Source organism: Carcharodon carcharias, chromosome 12, assembly GCF_017639515.1.
Source record: "Carcharodon carcharias isolate sCarCar2 chromosome 12, sCarCar2.pri, whole genome shotgun sequence".
In the NCBI taxonomy this organism is placed as follows: Eukaryota; Metazoa; Chordata; class Chondrichthyes; order Lamniformes; family Lamnidae; genus Carcharodon; species Carcharodon carcharias.
In genome coordinates, this window is record NC_054478.1 from 137,003,771 (window position 1) to 137,025,408 (window position 21,638).

General features: G+C 41.3%; 1 protein-coding gene across 4 annotated transcripts in view; it reads left to right on the plus strand.

Moving 5' to 3' along the window:
* Positions 1-21,306, plus strand: part of trak2 (trafficking protein, kinesin binding 2) — a 73,643-nt gene extending 52,337 nt beyond the window's left edge. For all 4 annotated transcript variants that reach the window (XM_041200933.1, XM_041200934.1, XM_041200935.1 and 1 more), the window contains 8 exons: positions 2-76; positions 2,079-2,213; positions 5,314-5,390; positions 5,933-6,133; positions 9,599-9,903; positions 10,835-11,122; positions 12,282-12,381; positions 16,023-21,306. In XM_041200933.1, the coding sequence (XP_041056867.1) occupies positions 2-76; positions 2,079-2,213; positions 5,314-5,390; positions 5,933-6,133; positions 9,599-9,903; positions 10,835-11,122; positions 12,282-12,381; positions 16,023-16,713 (1,872 nt within the window). In that variant the 3' untranslated portion in view covers positions 16,714-21,306. The remainder of the gene's footprint in view (position 1; positions 77-2,078; positions 2,214-5,313; positions 5,391-5,932; positions 6,134-9,598; positions 9,904-10,834; positions 11,123-12,281; positions 12,382-16,022) is intronic.
* Positions 21,307-21,638: the final 332 nt, after the last annotated feature.

The window sequence follows — 21,638 nt, forward strand, 5'->3', positions numbered from 1 at the left end:
GTGTGCTATTGAAAAAGAAGAACTTAAACAACATCTGCAAGCCTCCAAAGATGCCCAAAGACAGCTTACGGCAGAGGTGAGTATTCTACTTTTTAACCATATGTTAGCTTTCATTCTTATGATAATGTGTTTCTTGTGTTGGTTAAGGTCTGTGCATACTCTCAGCTCTAACCTCATGAGCAATTCCTGTGCGGCAGTGAGACCTTTCCATTTCCCACATCTATCTTAGCAGCAGGGTCCATTTGGTGCACCATTATGGGCAGATTTTACTTACGCTCTTGTGTACACTAGGATTTGGTTAAGGTAGGAAAATAACTATTGCTATCCAACCAAGCCAACTAATCCTCTATCAGGCATTTAATGGGTATAATTAATGATATCTCCAGTTCTATCCAGGTAAAGATAAATTTTATAACTTCATATTACTGAATGGATATACAAGCAGTGCCAGATGTGTGAAAATGATTCACATGGATGAGACCAGAACTAAGAAGGTGCATCAGGAAAGACTGAAGAGGCTGAGGCTCTTTTCTAAAGAGAAGGTTGAGGAGTATTAGAAGTCCTTAAAACTATGAAAGTGTTGATAGGATAGATGTAAAAAAGATGTTACAATTTGTTGGGGAGTCCAGAACTATGGGGCATCAATATAAGATGGTCACCAATAAATCCAACAAAGAATTCAGGAGAAAGTTGTCAGTGGTTAGAATATGGAACTTTCTACCTTAGGGAGTAGTTGAAGTAAATAGCATAGATGCATTTAAGGGGAGGCAAAGGAATAGAAGAAAATACTTACTGCTTGGGTTAGGTGAAGTAGGTTGACCAGAGGTTTGAGTGGAGCACAAACATCAGGACAGACTAGTTGGGCCAAATGGCCTGTTTTTGTGTAGTAACTAAAAGGGTTGTCTCTTGATCTTGTAGCTCATCAGCTAGTTAGTTATATGTCTACAAAATGATTACCTCGCGAAGTGTAACAGCCTCAGCTTGTGTAGAGTGGTGGGACGCAGGTTTCCTTTGCTGTCTGTTGCTCATGGAAGAGAGCACAGTGGATACCTGATTCTCCAAAGGGAAGGAATACCATTTCCAGCTAGCTGTTGTCCATCACTGAGCTACAAATTCAAAGCAGCATTGGCATAGGGCTCAGCAACTAACCTCAAGTGCAGCATAAATATTTAAAATAGAGGGACATAACCATCAAATAGAAAACACATATCTCACTGCAATAGCCTAATGTACTGTGGCTCTTTCAGGGTACATTATTCTATCTTAATCAATAATATAAACCACATACACACTCCTGTATCATGTCTCATTAAATTAATGTAGTGGCGACTTTGATTGCACTGCCTTAATTGAGAACCTTCCAGTGTAGTACGTAAAGGAGACCTCTGGACCTCATTGTAAGAAAAATTTGCATTCTTGTAACACCTTTCATAACCTTAGGGCTTCCCAAAGCTCTTTGCAGCCAATTAAACACTTTTTGGCCAATTTGCACACAACAATCTCCCACAAACAGCAATACAATAATGACCAGTTAATTTTTTTATGATGTTATTTGAGATAAATATTGGCCCATACTCCTGTGTTTTTCTTCAAAATAGTGCCATGGGATCTATACCATCCATCTGACAGGACATCCTGGGCCTTTTGTATAATAGCTCACCCGAAAGATGGCAGCTCCCAACTGTGCAGCACTCCCTCAGCACTGCACTTGAGCTTCAGCCTCAATTTTTGTGTTCCAGTCTCTGGAGTGGGCTTTAGCCACACAAGCTTCTGACTCAGTGGCAAGAGTGCTGTCCACTCAGTCACAGCTGACACTATAGCTGGCAGGATACAGGTCCCTGATCAATAAATTCTTCAGGATTTTACCTAAATGTGGGCTGTGGAGGGTGGTCCCCATCTATAATGTCATAAAACAAGTATTGTACCCTATCAGTTGCAACCGTACATGCATGCATGTGCTGGGAAAGGAAGGTGGGTGGTGTTGATTGATGTGGCAGAATATGTTGATTCCCCAGTTTGGTGGGAGGGATGGTCTGTGCGTTTCTGACCATTTTTAATCTTTTTCCTCTTCACTGCAGCTGCTAGAAGTACAAGATCGGAATGCTGAGTGTTTGGGAATGTTGCATGAATCCCAGGAGGAAGTAAAAGAATTACGGAACAAATCAACAACATCCTCACTTCAACGGCCCCAGTCCTACAGCATGTTCCCAATGGTATGAAGAAGTGATATCCAATCCAATTTTTTTTTACTGTCCCATATTAAAATTGCACTGTTCAGCAGAGCAAGAGGGTTGGGCAAGCTTTCCAGCTTGCCACTAATGGCTTACGCACCAGCCCTAGGTGTATAGCAATTATCTCAGATTGATTCTCCATTTGTGTTTTCTCTCCTCCTCTTCCCCTTTTACTCCATCTCCATTCTCTTTCATCCTTCCCATCAGAAAAAATGAAGCATCTGCCTTGGAGTGGATGCAAAGGAGATTTGATAAAATGGTATCTAAGATGAGGAACTTCAGTTTTGGAGAGACTGGAGAAGCTGGAATTGCTCTCCTTAGAACAGAGAGGGTAAAGAGGAAATTTAATAAGAGGCGTTCAAATCCATGAGTGGTTTTGATAGAGTAGGTAGGAGGTCACTGCTTCCACTGGCAGGAGGTTTAATAACCAGAGGACATGGATAACAACAACAACTTGCCTTATGTTACCTTCATCACAGTGAAACATTCCAAGGCACTTCACAAGAGCATTATCAAACAAAAATTGACACACAACTCACGTTATTAAGACAACTGACCAATAGCTTAGACAAAGAGGAGCATCTTGAAAGAGAATAGAAAGTTAGAGATATGCATTTCAGGAAGGAAGTTGCAGAGCTTGAGAGTCTAGACATATGAAGGAACTGCTGCCAAGAGCAGAGTGATTAAAATCAGGAATGTGAAAGAGGTCAGAATTGAAGGAGTGCAGAGAATTCGGAGACCTCTGCACCTAGAGTCAGATCTGCATCTGAGGGTGGGACTAGGCCGTGGAGGATTGAAAAGAAGGCTTTGAATTTTAAAATGGAAGCATTGCTGGACCTGGAGCCAGTACAGGTTAGCGAGCACAGAGATTTAAGATAATTAGCAAAAAAAAAATCCTGGGGGAAAACAAGAAGCAATATTTTTATGTAGTGATTGTTATATGGATTGCAGTGCCTGAAAGGGTTGTGGAAGTAAGTTTAATAGCAACTTTCAAAAGAGAATTGGAAATGTACTTGAAAAGGAAAGATTTGCCTGGTTATGGGTAAAGGATGAGGCAAATGGATAACTGAGGGCCAGCATAGGCACTATAAGCCAATTGACGACTTCCTATGCTGTATGATTCCCCTCTTGCCATATTTCCAAAGCAAAGTGGCTACAGCCAGGATTCAAGGATTGATTGAACTTGTGCCCTTGTAACTTGGTGCTGACTGTTATTGCTCCAACACAGCTATATTAAACCTCTACCTTAATGTGTGGTACCTCAACTTTCAACACCTTTTTTTTCCTAATTATTTTTGAACCTCTTTTTACAATATTGCATGCAAAACAAATATTTGGATACTTCTGCCAGCTCTACATTTACTCAAAAGAATTAATGGCGTTGTTGTAGTGTATTCCTGTTTAGGTTACTTCAATTCACTGGAATTTTAAATTGGTGGGAAATGGACTGAGGCTCTCCCAAACTAATTTCATCCAGGTACCTTACAACCGGTACATAGTGGAGGCTGTCATCTAATCAATCCAAGCTAGATTCAGATTCACTGGAGCATAAGAAATAGGAATACGAATAAGTCGTCTATCCCATTGAGCCTGCTCTACTGTTCAGTAAGATCGTGACTGATCTTCTAAATCAGCTCCATTTTCCAGCCGTTTCCCTACATCCCTCGATTCCTATATATCCGAGAATCTCTCAATTTCAGTTTTGAATATACATCAACAGTCCTCTGGGGAGATAAATTCCAAAAATTCACAACCTGCTGAGTGAAGACATTTTCCATCATCTCAATGCTAAATGGCAGACCCCTTCTAAGAATAAGACCTCTAGTTTTAAACTCTCCAGCCAAGGGAAACATCCTCTCAGTGTCTGGGTGAAGTGTGCTAACTGCAATACGATGTTGTTCCTCAGTAATGTTAATACATTATTAGGTGAACTTGGATCCAGGCATACTCAGGAGCTTGCTACGGCAATAACTTTTGTGATTCACCAATATGGTAAGTTCAGTGAGCTAAGCAGACAGAAGAAAGCATCAAGCAGACAAAAATAGCATGTGTGTCAATTGGCACCATTCGTATAACACTGGCATTGTGTACAACCTGGGAGAGGCTACCTGCTCTGCTCTGGTAATTGGAAGAAGAAACAGCAACAACCTGTTTTTTTTAGCATTTTTTGTTAATTGTATGTCAATTGGGTGTTTACTTGTATTCCGGTGATCAGCCTTACCTCGGGTTGACCTGTTCTCAGAAACATAGGAAGAGGCTGAAACTGTGATTGATAGATTGGAGGTACATACTATGTAATGTGTGTCTCTGAATAAAAGCTTATGAGTGTATGAAGACAAGGTTCCAGTCCTGTCCTTCACTGCCTGGCTACCTGAGTTGTAAAATTTTTAACAAAATAAAACCATATCAGCATAAAATTTGATGAGCAGTTAGGACAAGAACCTGGTCAGAGAGTTCAGTTTTAAGAAGCCCCTTACAGCAGGAGAGAGAGAGGTATTGGGAGGAAATTCCAGAGTTTGGGATCTAAACAGCTTGAAGACATGGCTGCCAAAGGTGGAGCAAAGAAAATTGGGGATGTTTAGCAGTGCAAAGACCTGAGACTTGTAGTGTTGGAAAAGCTTAGAGATAGAAAGGGGGCAGGTCATAGAGGGATTTTAAAATGAGAATTTTAAAATTGAAGCGTTGTGGGATTGAGTACAGTGATGCATGGAAGAGGATAATTTAACAAATGTGGCACAGGGGATTTAGATATGAGAGTATTGGCAAAGGGTCTTGCTGTGATGATAGAACGGTTCTCAGTTCCTTCACTCTAAAGGGAAAATGCAAACCCAATTGCTTTGGTTGAAGTTGTTCTATTATACTTTTGTCATTGAATTATCAAGTCATCAACTTCATAGCAAGTTGACCACAATCCCCTATCATTGTGATGACTTGGTAACTTGTCTAAAGTCAGACCATACAAAATTATAGGATTTTGATATTAGTGATGGATCTACTTACATATTTACTGTTCCTGCAGCTAATATAGCTTTTTAAATTTTATAGTTTTGGAAACTGACAATAAAATGTGATATCTTTGCAGGATTCCTTGGCAGCTGAGATTGAGGGAAGCATGCGCAGGGAACTAAATCTGGAAGAATCTACCATTCAAGACCAAAGGTAAACGGAAATGGCTCATCTCCTCTTGACACTTTCATTTTTGTTCCTGCTGTGTTTTGAAAAGCAAAAGTTCTGTCTGACTGGAACATGTCAGCTTCAGAAATCAAAGAGAATGATTCTTCTTCCCCACCGCTCCTTGTCCCCGAAACTTAGGAACAAGAGTAGGTCATTCGGCCCCTCAAATCTGTTCCACCATTCAGTTAGATAATACTGATCTTATCTTAACTCCATCCTTGTTTCCATATTTTTTTTAATGTCCTCACATAACAAAAGTATACCAATCTCAGTTTTTAAATATTCAGTTGACTTCCTCAATAACTTTTTGAGGGAAAGAGTTCCAAATTTTCACTTCCTTTTGTCAGAAGTGCTTCCTGGCATCACCCCTGTATGTCAAGCTCTAATTTTAACATTAAGTAAAATTAACTAATTAACTTTCCTTCTCTTCTCTCCCTCCTACACCCACTTCCTCCTCATCATGCACCAAGCAAGGGCAAGTGTCCCAATGCACTAATATGTTCCCTTTTATTGTGTTTTTACCTCAGGAATCAACACAAACGGGTTTTCCATACCGTCAGAAGCATCAATGAAACCATACAATCCCACAAGCTGGCATCCCCCCCAGGATCTATCCCGGGATCTGGTTACTCATCGGTTGTCATGACAGTGAAACCCCACCAATCTGTTATGGGACCAACTGATACGAAAGTGTCGAATAACTCTGCAAGTGAACGTGATGCCCACTGGTAAGTAGCCGATAGCACTTTTGGCCAACGGCCAAAATTAAGGGGCAGGATGGAAAAAGGGGAAACATACATGGATGGCTTTTCTATGTTTTTGTGTTTCAGCATCTTCCTGTCTGCTGCCACCTCCCCCCACCACCCCAACCCTTGAATCCCATATCTATCAAAAATCTCCTCTGCTGTGCACAAATTCAATGACCCAACCTCCACTGCTTTCTGGGGAAGAGAATTCCACATATTAATGACCCTCGGAGAAAGAAATTAGCTTCCCCTCCATTTTAAAAAGCAGATCTCTTAATCTTAAACTGTCCCCTAGTTCTAGTCTCCCCAGCAAAGGGAAACATCCTCCTGGTATCTACTTTATCAAGTCCCCTCAGAAACTTGTATGTTTCAATAATATCACCCCTCGTTCTTCTAAACTCCAATGGGTATAGGCCCAACCTGTTCTTCCTTTCTTCATAAGATAAGCCCCTCATCCCAGGAATGAGTCGAGTGAACCTTCCCTGAACTGCTAACACAATTATCTTTTTTTCAAATAAGGAGACCAAAGCTGTACACAGTATTCCAGATGTGGTCTCACCAAGGCCCTGTACAGTTGCAGTAAAACTTCCCTACTTTTATATTCCATTCCCCTCGCAATAAACCCCAACATTCCATTTCCAAAGATAATGTAAGCAGACTCTTTTTTTTCCTTCTTCAGTTCCCTGCCTGAAGGCAGGTCCAACCCACCACGCCGCAATCTCCACCATGGGTACGGCAAGGAGGCAGATCCTGAATCTACCCCAGCCAGAACAGGAATTGAACCCTGTACTGCTGGCACCAATCTGACCCAACTGGCTCTGTGTGGCAGATAGAAATGAATCCACATTAATAAAGTAATGGCATCTATATGACAGATGTAATCAACAGGGAAGGGTGAACTCCTGTACAGGATGCATATAAAATAATCACTCGCTCACTTAAACAAAAAACAATATACACATGCACCGCCTGAGGTCTGTTAGTGGATTAATATGCAAAATGGCTTCTGGCTTGAAATATGTCATTTGAATGCAAGTCTTTTACGTGGAATGTACAGCACAGAAACAGGCCATTTGGCCGAATTGATCTAGCCAGTGTTTATTCTCTACACGAGCCTCCATCCATCCTACTTCATCTCGCCCTATCAGCACATTCTCCTGTTATGAACCCCAGCTGAGCTTATCCTTAGACAAGCCTGATCCCAGGGTGGAACCCAGCTTGATAGATCCTAACTTTTATTTGTTTATCTAGATACGTGGAAAGGGGCTATTGAACAGAGTCACCAGAGTCAGCTAATGAACTTTTAACAAAAGCATAAAACATTTGTTAAACAAGAAAAGATGAACTATATTACAATACAACTTCACCCACAACTATACATTTACAGATATGTACAGATTTGTAAGGATAACACACATTACAAAAGCTATTTTATACTTTAATGTTCACAGTAAGTACAAAGTTCATGTAAACCAATTGGCAACCTGTAGTCAGGCACACCACACTCTGAAACCAAGTGACAGATGCCACCTCAACCAGATGCTATGGATCTCTCCTCAACTCCCCCCCCAGACACTTGTCACACCATGAGCCAACCAGTCACACTGAATTCCGTCTTTCACATGAAGGTTTCCAATCTCCACTCTCAAAGGACTTGCCTTTGAACCTTCTCCCAAGCTGAAGCTTTGTCTTAGACGCCTTCTGCAGGTTCACCTCCAGCATTATGAACTCTCCTTGCGATGTTCCTCTCCTCAGGTCATCACGTGCATTCAAGCTTTCTTCCACGCATCTCTCTCACCAACTCAGCTGTCAACAGTACAACACTATTTTACATGCCCATAGCAAAGAGTTACAGACTTTAGTTGTCTCTTTGAGCCTTCTGGCCTCTTGTAAGCTTTCTGCAGCTTTTGTCCCTTTAAATCTGGAACTTGGAGCCTTTCCCTCTGCCCCTCACTCTTAACATTACTTAACCTATACCAAGCTCCTGTCCTTCCCTTTGATTAGAAGATCAACTTGGGACTTTCTCGTGTTCCACTCCCCTAGATTCTGGGGTCTTTTCTTTAGCTTGGGACTGGCTATCTGTCCCCTTTGCTCCAGTCTCTCCTGGCAGCTGTTAGGGAAGGAAATAGTTAAAGAAGTTCAATTGCTAATTATTAGGTTGTTTAACTAAGTACCCATTTGGTTGTGTAAAAGGGATAGCAGCTGAGACTAGTTCTGTCTGTGGAGAGTTTTATGATGAGCAGTTGAACTCTGCTGAAGGAGTCTGCCTTGGTTTTGGTCTTCACTTCTAAACAGCTATTGGAACTTGACTGTTTTCAAAACTATCTGAACTGAAACAGCTTCCAAATCAAACTGCTATTTCTAGTTTCTCGCGTGTGTGTCTGTGGGAGGGACCTGCCTCTCTGGACCCCTGTTGCTAGGCAAAAGCCCAGTTTCTCTACCCTTGTTTGTTTAATTTGGCTGCAACAGTCGTAAAACTTGCTAGAAATGCAGGCACCTTTTCAAGTGTAACTAAAACTCAATTTGACCTTTCTTAACACACAGATACAGAAATAGAAATCAAACTTAAATACTAAAGCTAAAACTCATTCTTAACACCCACAGATACAAATATAACTTAAAATATCTCTATTTCCTACACTTCTACTCCTTTCTTCCTCTAAAGTATATCTGTGGTCTTCACTGAACTGCTCCATGTGGTAGGGAGTTCTACATTCTAACCTGTCTCTAGGAAACAGAGTTTCTCCCAAGTTCTCTTTGATATGAGTAACTATCTTATATTTATGGCCTTTAGTCTTGGCCTTCTCCACAAGTGGTAATATTTTCTCTCTGCCTACCCTATCCAACCTTTCCATAATCTTTTGAGATCACAAAGGTGCATAATAATTGGCAGTGAGTTGAGAAGACCATAATTCTGACGTTGTAGCTAAGTAGCCGACAGTGGTGCAAAGCCCAGTATTAATTTGTCAGTGGGAATAGAGAGCCTCATAGTGGGTAGAATGACATGTTTGCTTTGTACATGCCAACTTTCAGGATGAAATAGAGCCTTTCAGATGGTTAGTAACTTTATTTCTTCTAAGGCTTTTCCTTTTTTATTGTAGGTAAGTTTTTTTTGGATAGAATTTCAAAACAGAATCAGTCTATTAACAAGTCTTCTAATTCTTAACTGACAGTCCATGTCTATATCCATAGGACATCACACTGGGTTTATTTAACCAAGATGCAGTTTTTCATCTGCTGATAGCCTGTGAAATATGTTTCAGTTGAATAAAAGTTGTGCATTCACTGTAACCTAGCTTCCATATACTTAGAATTGAGTTGGAACTACTGGTTTATGATTGCACATTAACCTGGTCGCTAGCTGCTCATTGCTGGTTAGTTCAGTCTGGGCTACCTTAACTTGGAAAATATTTCAGATGTTGCTCACACTCTTGTTTTCACTCTCAGCAACCTCTCTAGGATTGGGAAACCTGGTACTCCTGGGGGAAAAGACTTGGCCACTGCCCTGCGCCGGCTCTCCCTACGGCAGGAGAACTACCTGAGTGAGAAAATGTTCTTCGAAGATGAGCGAGATCGGAAGCTGTTGGCCCTGGCAACAGAGGAGGAGAGCAGCTGTAATACACCGACAGAGAGTGTCCTGTCCACGGGGACCAACCTCACAGATCTAACAGAGATGTCCTGCTTGTCTGGGGCATCCAGCTATTTCCGCACATTCTTGCCTGAGAAGCTACAGATAGTTAAGCCACTAGAAGGTAAGGAGGGGGCCTTAGGGCAGTCTGTCCCTAATGATTGTAATTAGCTTAAACACAGAGTCCAACACTAGTACCTTTTAGCATATTAGCAGCCACTAGGTGCACAGGAGGTGGAGGGGGATTTGGTGAAAGTTGGTCCTTGGCCAACCCTTTACAGAAACACTATTTCATTATTTTCTGTGGTATTAATGGCCCAATCATGCCATAATCAAACCTTCACTGTAAAAATAAATAAGATTTATTGTATTGGCTATACAGCTTTGATCAAGAAATCTGCCAAATGGAAAATGACATGAGTTGAGGTAGTCCTTATCCTTTTAATAACTGATTCTTAAAGTTAGAGACATTAAAAGGTCTGATAATCAACTCATTGATTCAAAACATTCATCTTAAAACTGCACACAGCAGTTCGCATGGTCCTACACCTAGAAATTCCCATATAAAGAACTCCTTTGGAATCAGCAGTGATGCCTTTCATGCAGTTCATGGTACTTCTCCTTGAAGGTAACCAGAGGTTCTAATTAAAATTTGCTTTGTACCTCCCTTTTGTACTTTTTTTAAAAAAGCATCCTTTGTCTAATTATTGCTGAGTTTAACTTTGAATGTTTTATGACTTGGTGCATATTCTGGTCAATATCCTTTTCTATTGTCTAAAGATTTTTTTCTGCTCTAATGTTATCAATGATGTTAGTGTTATTGCGATCAAAACACAGGATTTGTCAGCGTACCCTCTGAACCAATTCTGCCTACACACGTGGCTTCAACTTAATCGCTACATTAACTGTTCAATCTTTATATAAAAAGATATAAAAACATGTCTGTATTCTCACCACCTGAGACTTGATGTTTGTGTTGATGATGCATTTAACTAGTCAATCCTGTAGATTCCTGAATAGTTTTTCTGTTTGTGTCTTTTGCTGCCACTTGGTAGGTTCCATGACTTTGCATCAGTGGCAACAATTAGCACAGCCCAACCTGGGCACGATTTTAGACCCACGACCCGGGGTCCTTACTAAAGGCTTTGAATTGCTGCCAGAAGATGGCACTTATCACTTGTCTGATCTAGAGGAGGACATCGAGGAGGGCATCACCTTCAAAGCCCAGCGCACCTCGACTCCTGAGGGTAAGGAGAACCAGAAGCAGCCACCAAAGGGGCAGGAGCCACCGCCAGATATTTTTCTGCCAATAACGAGCTTCTCCACTCATGACATGACGGCTGGTGAGTTACGCTGCAGAATAGTGGGCTAATAAACTGGAACCTTGTACAATAAGAGCCAGTGAGCAAATTGTCTTTAGAGTTGAATTTGACAGTAATGGATGTGACCATTTCAAGGATTTTCCTTATTTTTGAAAAGGAGGGATTTATACAAATCGTTTCTCCAGCCTCCGGACCTCACTACAGTACTTTACAAAATTGAACTAGTACTAAAGCTATTAATTCATGTTGTAAGTGTGTACTCTGCCATTTAGCATGCATGTTCAGCTATCCTTGCATATTTATGTCAGAGTCAACAATTTATTAAGCATTCAACTCATAAATGTGCACTTAGCAGCAACTACCTTTACAAAGAATTCAAATGCATTACAGTTCCAAGCTCAGTATGCAGGCAGATCAGATCTTAACTGATTCTAAATTTTGTTCCTACTTTTATGGTTTATTTTAACCCTTTAATGGGATAAATGACATGCATCATATTATGTATCATTCAGCACTTATTTAACTATGTTCTGTCCTTGCAGCATGTTCTCTTAACTTGAGCACAGCCCCTAACTTTCCAGATCTAGACTATGATCTTCCTAGTGCAGGTGCTTAGCTTCAAATCCTCCCTTCTAATGGAGGAACAAAGGGAGCTTTTCTGCCTTAAGAATCATACTTCCCTATTTAACAAACAAAGGCAAAAAAACTGCCATTATTACAATATGAAGAGTAACCCTTTCCTTACAAGAGGATGAGGTGGCTCTTGGAATCCAGCTCTGGATATGTTATGTATAAGGACCATAGCTCGAGACTCAGATGTGCTCGTGTCCCATCCAGCATTCCAACAAAATAATACCCTGTTGTGCTAGGAGAGATGAAATGCAGGATTGAACCAACGATTCTGCTGTCTTTGTTCCTGATTGCACTCTGGGATTGCAGAAGGATTTATTAAACATGGTGAGACGATTCTGACAAAAAGACAAATCTGCGGTCATTTGGCCTGGGCCATTTTAGTCCCTCCTCATGTCTGTCCATTCATGGTATTGGCAGATTCTGCGTTACAAGTGGCACATAGCACAGATGGGAGATCAAGAAAGAATGCATTTTGAAATATTCAGACTGAGTTATTTGTGTTTGAAATCAGCACCATTGCGCATACAAATTTTATCTCTGTTCTTAGTGCGGAATCCAGGGAAATGTCTGTCGCAGACTAATTCTACTTTCACCTTCACCACCTGCCGGATCCTGCATCCCACAGATGTTGCTCAAGTTACAGCAAGGTGAGATGTTAGCCCGCACCGTTTTGTTTTCCTATGGAACTGTCACCTACATTAATCAGCTGTCCTGTTTCATACGTTGTATTTCTGACACTTGGTGAACATTGAATGAAAGGAGAAAATTTGCCGGCATTGCTATAATAGGATCATAGAATCATTTGTCAGCAAAAGAGACCATTCAGCCTATTATGCCCATGCCAGTCCTTTGAAAGAGCTATCCAATTAGCACCACTTCCCTGCTCTTTTCCCCCATACCCCTGTAAATGTTTGCTTCATATGTATATATTCAATTGCTTTTTGAAAGTTACTATTGAATCTTGCATTCCAGATCATCGTAACTCTCTACATTTAAAAAAAAACTCACCTTCTTGCTGTTTCTTTGCAGTTACTTTCAATCTGGCCACCAACCCTCCTGCCTTTGAAAGCATTTCCTCCTCATTTACTCTATCAAATTTCTTCATAACTTTGAATGTTTATCCTTGATCATCTCTGCTCTAAGGAGAACAATCCCAACTTTCCTTGTCAAATGATTTTGTTTTTAACTTCTTTTCTGAGGTATCCTAATGCAATGTGACAAGCCAATATGTTTTGAAGCTTAATTATGGCATGGCCTACATTTTTAAAGGAAGGTAGAAGGAAATTATACAAAATACCACTGATTTTAGAAACCTGAAATAAAACCGGAAAATGCTGGAAATACTCAGCAGACCTGGCAGCGTCTGTGGAGAGAGAAACAGTTAATTTTTCAGGTCAGTGACCTATAGGAAAGATGTGATTGCACCAGATAGGATACAGAACAAGGATTATTACCTGGACTGGAGAATCTTTGTTACAAGGAAAGGTTGGATAGGCTAGGGATGTTTTCTATGGAACAGAGGAGGCTGAGGGGAGACTTGATTGAAGTGTATAAAATTATGAAAGGTCTGCATAAGAGTGGATACAAAGGCCCTATTCCCCATGGTTGAAAGGTCCATAACCAGGAGCATAGATTTTAAGGTAAGAGGTGGGAGGCTTAGAGGGGATTCAAGGGGAAATCTTTTCACCCAGAGGATTTGGAACTCACTGCCTGAAATGATGGTAGAGGTATAAACTCTCATCACAATTAAAAAGTACTTGGATATACACTTGAAGTACTGTAGCCTACAAGACTACTGACAAGTTGGTTGGTGGGGTAAGACTAAATGACTACTTGTTGGCCAGTACTGACACGATGGACCAAATGGCATCCTTCCATGCTGTACATTTCTAAGGTTTTCTAAAATCAAGGGACTAGAGTCTATGAACGTCCACGTGTAGTCTGATTAAATCTTTTTAACTCCAGTATCTGACAGCTTTGAATATAGAAATGGAAGTAGTCCATTTAGCCTCTTGAACCTGTTTTGCCATCCATTGAGATCATGGTTGACCTATGGCCTAACTCCATATACCTATATTTGCCCCAAATCCCTTAATACCTTTACAAGCATCTCTATTAATCTTGGATGTAAAATTAACAATTGATCTCGTATCAATTGCTGTCAGTGGAAAAGAGTTCCAAGCTTCTACCACCCTTTGTGTGAAGAAGTGCTTCCTAATTTCACTCCTGAAAAGCCTGTCTCTAATCTTTAGACATCGCCCTTGTCTTAAACACCTCAGTGGAAATAGTTTCTCTCTCTCTACCCTGTCTTCCTCCCTTATCATCTTAACTTAGATCAAATCACCCCTTAACCTGTTTAATTCCAGGGAATACTGCTGTGGCCTGTGTACGTTCTCTTTGTAATTTAACCTTTAGAGTCCTGGTTTTGTTCAGTATATCTATGCTGCACTCTCAGGTTATTGGGTTTTGCCGTGATTGCATGAACTCTTCACCTTGTAGACTTGCATTCCATCAGCCATGCTGAATTTAACCCACCCTTCATGTGTGAACAGGGCAGTAGACTAACTCACTGCCAGCCCGTCCCCTAAAAATGTTGTATCTGTATTCTTTTGTATCCTTAATAACCATCTTTACTCAGAACATGGCGACGATACAGAACTCGTCCTAGAGGAGAAGTTGAGGTGAATAGCGTAGAATTTGATCAGCGGCAGCTGTCCCTTGCTTCGAGGGTGATGTCTACTTGCGAGTTTCTGTCATAGGTCTTCAGGCAACCGAACAGGCCAATTCTCCACCCACTGATCTTGGGGCATATCACACAAGGTAGTGGGATCCAGAGTGCAGGATTTGCTTTCCCTTCCTTCTCTGCCACCACACTGCCCCATCATTAAGAGGCTGTGACTTAAAGCACGATGGGGCTTGATGGGCAAGTTGTCACTGTTGTGAATGATTGGTAGCAAGTTCCTCCCAGTCATTAATGGTCAATGTTGCTGCACTTCAAAAAAAGCTTCGGAGTGTCTTTGAAGCATTTTCTTTGTCCTTCCCAGTGTTCCACACTGGCTGTTTGAGAGTTGAAGTATTTAAGGGAAGCTAAATAAATACATGACAGAGAAAGGAATTGAAGGATATGCTAATAGGGCGGAAGTGAAGGAGTATGGGAGGTGGTTTATGTGGAGCATTACACCAGCGTAAACTTGTTGGGCTGAATGGCCTGTTGTGTTGTGTAATTCTGTGTAATATAGGTAAGTACATGAGGTAATTACTGGAAGATAACAGTTAACTCAATATTTCAAATGTCTGAGAACTTTCAGTCAGTTTTATGCATTGAATCAAGCTAAACAATAATAGCATTCAAACATCTTAGCAGACTTGTGAATCTTCTGTGTGACATTTATAATTTAACAGCAGTTAACCTGTTAAATTAATGGACAAAGGAAATTTGTAGGAATATCTTATTGTACGCTAATAGGTGTCAGCCCTGACTTGGTGGTAGCACTCTCCTCTCTAAGTCAGAGGTCATGGGTTCAAGTCCCACTCCAGAAACATGAGTACATAATCCAGGCTAAAACACTCCACTGTAGTACTGAGGGGATGCTGCACTGTCAGAGGTGCAGTCTTTTGGATGACATGTTAAACCAAGGTCCTGCCTGACCTTCTGTGGGAGAAGAAAATTCCATGGCACTATTTCAAAGAAATGCAGGAGACTTTCCCTGGTCAGAATTTATCCCAACATCATTTTTTATTAAAAAAACAATACAGATTATCATTTTATTGTTTGTAGGAGCTTGCTGTGTGCAAATTGGCTGCTGAGGTTTCCTACATAACAACAGTGACTACACTGCAGAGAACTTTAGGCGCCTTGAGGGTGTGAAAATGCAAGTCTTTTTCACCCATTTTTCAATCTCTTTCTCTCTATCCTTTCTCCCTCTCTCATGTCCTCAACATTCTTTTTTTATTGCGCAGTGTGACTACACCCAATTTAAGTGCCAGCACATGTAAACTTAAATGCACTCTAATATCCAAATAGGCTTATGGATTATAGAATATATTAATCCTAGAATTTGGATGACCAGGATCCTTCCAAATATACACGGATAGCAATGTCACATATTGTCCAAACTTAACTTGGATAGTTTTGTTGCTGGTATTGCTGTGCAATGGACAAATCCACAGATTTTTGTTCACCTGGTCATTTATGCTCAAGGAGATGAAATCCTGCTCTGAGATATTTCTGCAGGGTATTTGACAGTGAAAGGTTGTTTAATTTAAACCTCTCTGTTCTTCGTTTTAGCTTAACGTATGCTCCAGTGCCAAGTTCAGGGGGCTCATCCGTCAACATGATCGCCAATTCAAACACTCAAATAGCTTCTTGCCGCCCAAGCATTGGTGAATCCTTCATGAACAGGAGGGAGTCGACTACCACTCTGAGCAGTACCAGCAGTCTGACAAAACTCCTGCTCGATCGAGGGATCTCCGCTGGTATTTATCGCTGTCCGCTGTTGAAATGCCCATCTGTGGTTCGCCCCAAGACATTAGCCATACCCTGCACCCCACCAAACTCTCCCTCCAGCTCCCCATGCCCATCACCCTTGCCCTTTGACACGCGGGGAGCCATGGACAACTTCCTGGCTTCACGGCCTGCTGAGACGCTTCTCCAGGAGGTTTACTGTCTGAAGCCGGGGCGAAGCCGTGCAGATTCTGCTCCCGTCAATCTGAACTTGGTCAAGAAGCTGCAAAGAATGGGAATTGCCCAAGTGGTCAACCCCCGGAATGTTCCAGAGCATGACGAAAACCCCGAGTGCAGGAGCAAGCAGCGCAGGCTGGAATCAGCAGTGTTCATGGGGACTGGCAGCGGCCTTTTGGGGGGTCTGAGGCGGAACCAGAGCCTCCCCAGTGTGATTGGTGGACTTGGTGTGCCAGTACCAAAAATGGGCAGCTTAAATGAAGAGAAGACTGAAACCAAGCTGGATTTATCGGCATAGTGATACCCAATGTGGTATCACTGGCATGAGTGTTAGTTTCCTCCCAACCCTGCCCCATCTTTATCCCCAAGGAATACTAACTGGAAGAAAGGGTGTTGTGTCTTTTTTTGTTGAGGCCCCTGAAAGTCTGAAGATGGTGAGAGTAAGTGAGTGAGCAGAGAGGGAGATTGAGTTGGAGAAGGAAATGGTGATGGTTTCCAGGTGAGAGAGTAAATGAAGGGAAATGATCAATTATGAGATAAGGGCAGAGGAGAGGTAAAATGAAAAGGCAGTGGAAGCTTTGTGGGTTTGCAAAAGGAATGATGAAAATGAGGCACTGGCACGTGTGCTTGAAGCGGCAGCTCAACACTAATTGACGGAAGTAACTCAAAGCACAATTGCTGAACACTCGTTCTCTTTCCCCAGGGAATTACCTTGCTGTTTGCTTCAGACATTCCATAGCATTAAAGCACAGTCCAGAAAACTTTATTTGAGAGAAGCACAGTTTTAGCAGCCAATTGCAATCTGTCAAATGGTTATGAATGAGTACGCCAATTGAGAATCCCTGACAGCCTCAATGTAGAAAGAATCCTGCTGTATGTTTTTGTTGTCTGAACCTTGCACTGCACCACTACCTTTTGAGCTGACAAGCATTTTTAAATCACAGTCACCACACGCGATATAATCCTTTTTCTTCTGCATTTTTCTTCCATATAATACTGTCTGTTTGTAACATAAACCACCCAGGGCATTTAATAAGAGCTATGAGGTTAGGTTTTCTGGAACCCTGTTTAACAAGACACTTGACCTTTTCTTTGGCTTGGAAATAGGAACGCTTGCAACCTCAAGGTATTGCATGCATCTCTTTTGACAGTACTGTAATCAATTCTATAGCCATCGTAATATGTCAGATTTGAGGAGCTGTGCTAATCAAATACATCATGTAGTGTTGGCTGGAAATTAGGGGCTCCAAGCATTGCTGCAGCGTGAGCACCAGACTGCACATTGCACAGCCTTGGCAACATGGGACTGAAGGCCATTCAGGTTAAAACCACGTGCATTAAATAATGTGTTATCTAGGAGTAACTTGCGGGACTATATAGTGGGAGCAGTTTCGGGGTAGTGGGGGAGGGGAGCAGGTTGCTGAACTTTACTCTCGAAGTATACGTGAGCTGTTTCAGTTAATTCATTGCTTTATATAAATTCCTAAGGTGCCCATTTTTTGCAATGTATACTACCCTATTGTAGCTGAATTTAGTTCAAAATCTGCCAAAGCCAGCGAAACCTCAGGAGGAATCGCTAGCAATGCAAGTAAAATCCAAGCTGGTTATACTTTGCTTTGCCGGAATTTCCCCCCCCCCCACCCCTGCCATGCGTAGTGTGTGTGTTTGGCCCCTCGGTTTTGAGTGCAGTTGGGGGACAGTCTGCGTGGAAAAACACGGGACTGAATGATGGAGCGATGGATTCCATCTGTTGGGCCTTTGAGGTGTAGAATGTAAGAACAAAAGGTACTTTGGAAATCTACAAAACGATATGAAATTGAGGAGAATTCACCGCAACCAAAAAGTTATGTGCTTTCATTCAATTTTATGTAGTTTCCAAAAACAAAATAAACCCACATGGCAGAGTGAACGGGGTGTGGGGAAAGTTTTAGCTAGTCCAAGCTAATTTATCAACTCAATTATGGTGCCTGGTGTCGTGGCTTTGAATGATGACACTTTACCAGAATTCTTGGCATTATTACTGCAATGGTGCAGATTGATTATATTTTATTTTATACATACACACGTTCTGATTTATTTTAAAGAAAATATCATTGGGTTTTAGTTGCTTTGCTGTAATCAGGAACCCCACCCACCCCCCCCTCACCCTCCCCTCTGTGTCTCTGTGCTTTATTGCTTACTGCGGTGCCCTGGAAATTAATCCTTAATTCTTGGAAACTCCGGGACAGTTTGGCAACCCCACACCCGTTTTGAGTTCATGTTTTCAATTAAATTATGTTTTATGTATGTTCACAGTGTTTACCTATAATCTGCAAAGCCGCAATTTAAAAATAATGAGGCTAAGCAATACTGTTTTCCTAAAGACAGATCAATGGTGTATCCAGTAATGGCTTCAGTATGTACGGGCTCTGTTTTTTGTCAACCATACCAATGAAATAAGTAAATCGCACTAATCCTTTTGACTTAAGATATAGTTTTGCACTTTTTAAAACAAAATTTTAAAAATTGCACTTTTTAAAATTAATTTTTTGGTTTGTAAGCTTGAATAATATTAAGATAGAGAAATCTGTGGAAATATGCAATTTAAAATTTGCGAAATAACCTTAAATGTTTTTTTGCCCATTGACATTCCTCCGGTTCTCAAAGATTTGAGGTTTACTTTCTGCTGGTGGCTTGTAAATGTAGAGTTCACTGATTTATTAGCTTAATATTTAGTATTATCCACAAAACTCCAATTTGGACTGCATTCTGTGCATCACCTGCGATTATGTATTAGGGAAGGACGCTGTAATTGCTGTTTGAAATCAGGTGGTTACAATAAACAGAAGATCTCTTTGGGAACCCAAGACTACCTGCTCTCAAGATGCAGAAGAAGACTGCATTAGAACATGGGAATTGTTAGATAGGAGATACCAACACTTTTTAATTTGTTGGTCATTGCTAGTTTGGAAAAGCATCAGGCTATTGGCCCCATGTCTTACTGTGCTTCAAGAGATTCATATCTCTTTACAACTTGCAACCCATTTCCGTCCATGAAGTGGTTAGATTAGGAGCCTGGACTTGTTTTCATCTGCCTGCATCTGCAGATGATGATGAGCTGGATATGAGCATCTCCCTCAACCAGGGAACCCTGAAGCCAGTTGTGCAGTTAGTATTGTTGCTACAGAATTCTGAGAGTAAAGTGGATTGGACAGGAAAGGTTGTTTGATGGAAGGAGAGGGCACGTGATAATGCATGACAGTGGACTTGGCACCAAGCTGATCTCAGTGCAGAATGGGGAATTCCTTCAGATATAACCTTTGTGTTCACACTGTCGTGGTGTCTGCCAACTGCCTCTGTATCTGCAGATGCAGTGGGTCACCTCCACACTGAACTGTTGGCCCTTGTGGCTGTGTAAGATCAGACTTGGAACAGTGTCCCTGTGCTCAGTTTCCATTGTACATTGTCTAGTTTCTACTAGATTTACTATGAAGCTTGTGATTGATGGTGCCATGCAGTTGTCCCAGACCACAAATAATAAAAACAGAAAATGCTGGAAAAACTCAGCAGGTCTGGCAGCATCTGTGGAGAGAGAGAGACAGAGTTGGCGTCTCTAGTCAGAGCTCTAAAGAGTCATATGGACTCAAAACATTAACTCTTTCTTTCTCTCCACAGATGTTGGCAGACCTGCTGAGTTCCAGCATTTTCTGTTATTTCACATTTCCAGCATCTGCAGTGTTTTGGTTTTTATCTCTTTATAGGCAGACTGGCCATGCTGGGGCTCCTCAGATCCCAGTTAACTGACTGACACCAAGTGTGTTAAAAGAAAGGTTTATCCAAAGTGAAAGGTAAAATAAATACCTGTTAAACTCTAAAATACCAGATATTGAAAACTCTACTGTTTCAGCCTCTCAAGGTTTGTATATGTATATATTTAAACAAAACACGCCAACAATAAGGGAATTGGTGACAATTTGCGTTCGCATATTTGTAAGGAGATTGCTCCTGCTAGGGGGAAACACAAGTACAAGTACGAGGGGCCTTTTGTTCAGATGCTGTTTGAGGAGCTGGTCTCGAATTCAATCTGTGCTCCACAGAGGTGGCGTCTCGTTCAACCTCAACGATACTGCCTTAAATACACACTGGCCATTGATGCCAGTCAGTCCCCACTGGTTTAGGAAGAACTGAGCGGGAAGCAAACATTAATTTGTACGGGGCACAGTTAAGTCCGTATTCTGACGCCTCTATTGTTCTGCTTGCCTTGCTCGCTTCATTTATATGTAATTGAAAATGTATATAAAGCAGGATTGAGATTGTAGACTGACCAAAGATTAAAGTTATGCTATAACTGTGTGTGAGGGGAAGAGTGTGTCCTAACACCTAGCCTGTACTTTGGGGGTTCAGTCCCTGGACCAGACTGCCCAGAAGCAGACAGAATGTAGAGAGAAGGGTATTTTTTCCTGATTTGTTCGGGTCCTGGGCAGTGTGCAATGTGATCGGTTAGTCTTTACTGAACCTGTTCCCCAGCCTCCTGCATCGTTGCATTTCCATTGACAGTCTCTGGGGAAAACCTTGCACTAAAATTTTGTTTTGGGCATGGGCCATTTATTTTACCCCAGTAGGTGAATAGCTTTACTTGCTTCTTCACAATTGTTGTACTCTGTGTTCCTCCCTTGTGTACTAGCGGCAGTAGATAAGAAATTAAACATTTCGCACCAATGTTGACAGCTGGCTGGAATTAGTTTGATGTATCAGTTCGTGGTTTATCTCCTGGAACCTACTCTTAAAAAGAACAAATACAACTATTTGTTATGCATTATTTGATATTTATTGTAATAATTGATGTAACTACAAAGCTACATGGGATTTCTGAGTCACTCGCAATTCCCAAATAAAAATGTTTTGTAACTTCTTCCTTTTTTGGTTTTGCTTACTTGGCTTTATTTCACAATGTGAGCACCAGCCTTTTGCTGACCTTGTTACAACCAAGTATAAAGGGGTGAATACATTCTTTCTCAATCCCGAGGTTGGCAAAAACGGAATTTGAATTTTGGAAAAGCTGTGACTTTTATTTTTCAATTCACAAGCACTTGACCATATGTAAAGCTATATGAAGAAATAAGCCAGCCAGATTTCTTGAATTAACAAGTAAGGAGTTCACTTGTTTAAAAACTCAGGTGAAAATATAAGACTTATTAAAGAGGTAACAACACGTCCTGAGTCCCATGGTGAGCGCACACAAGC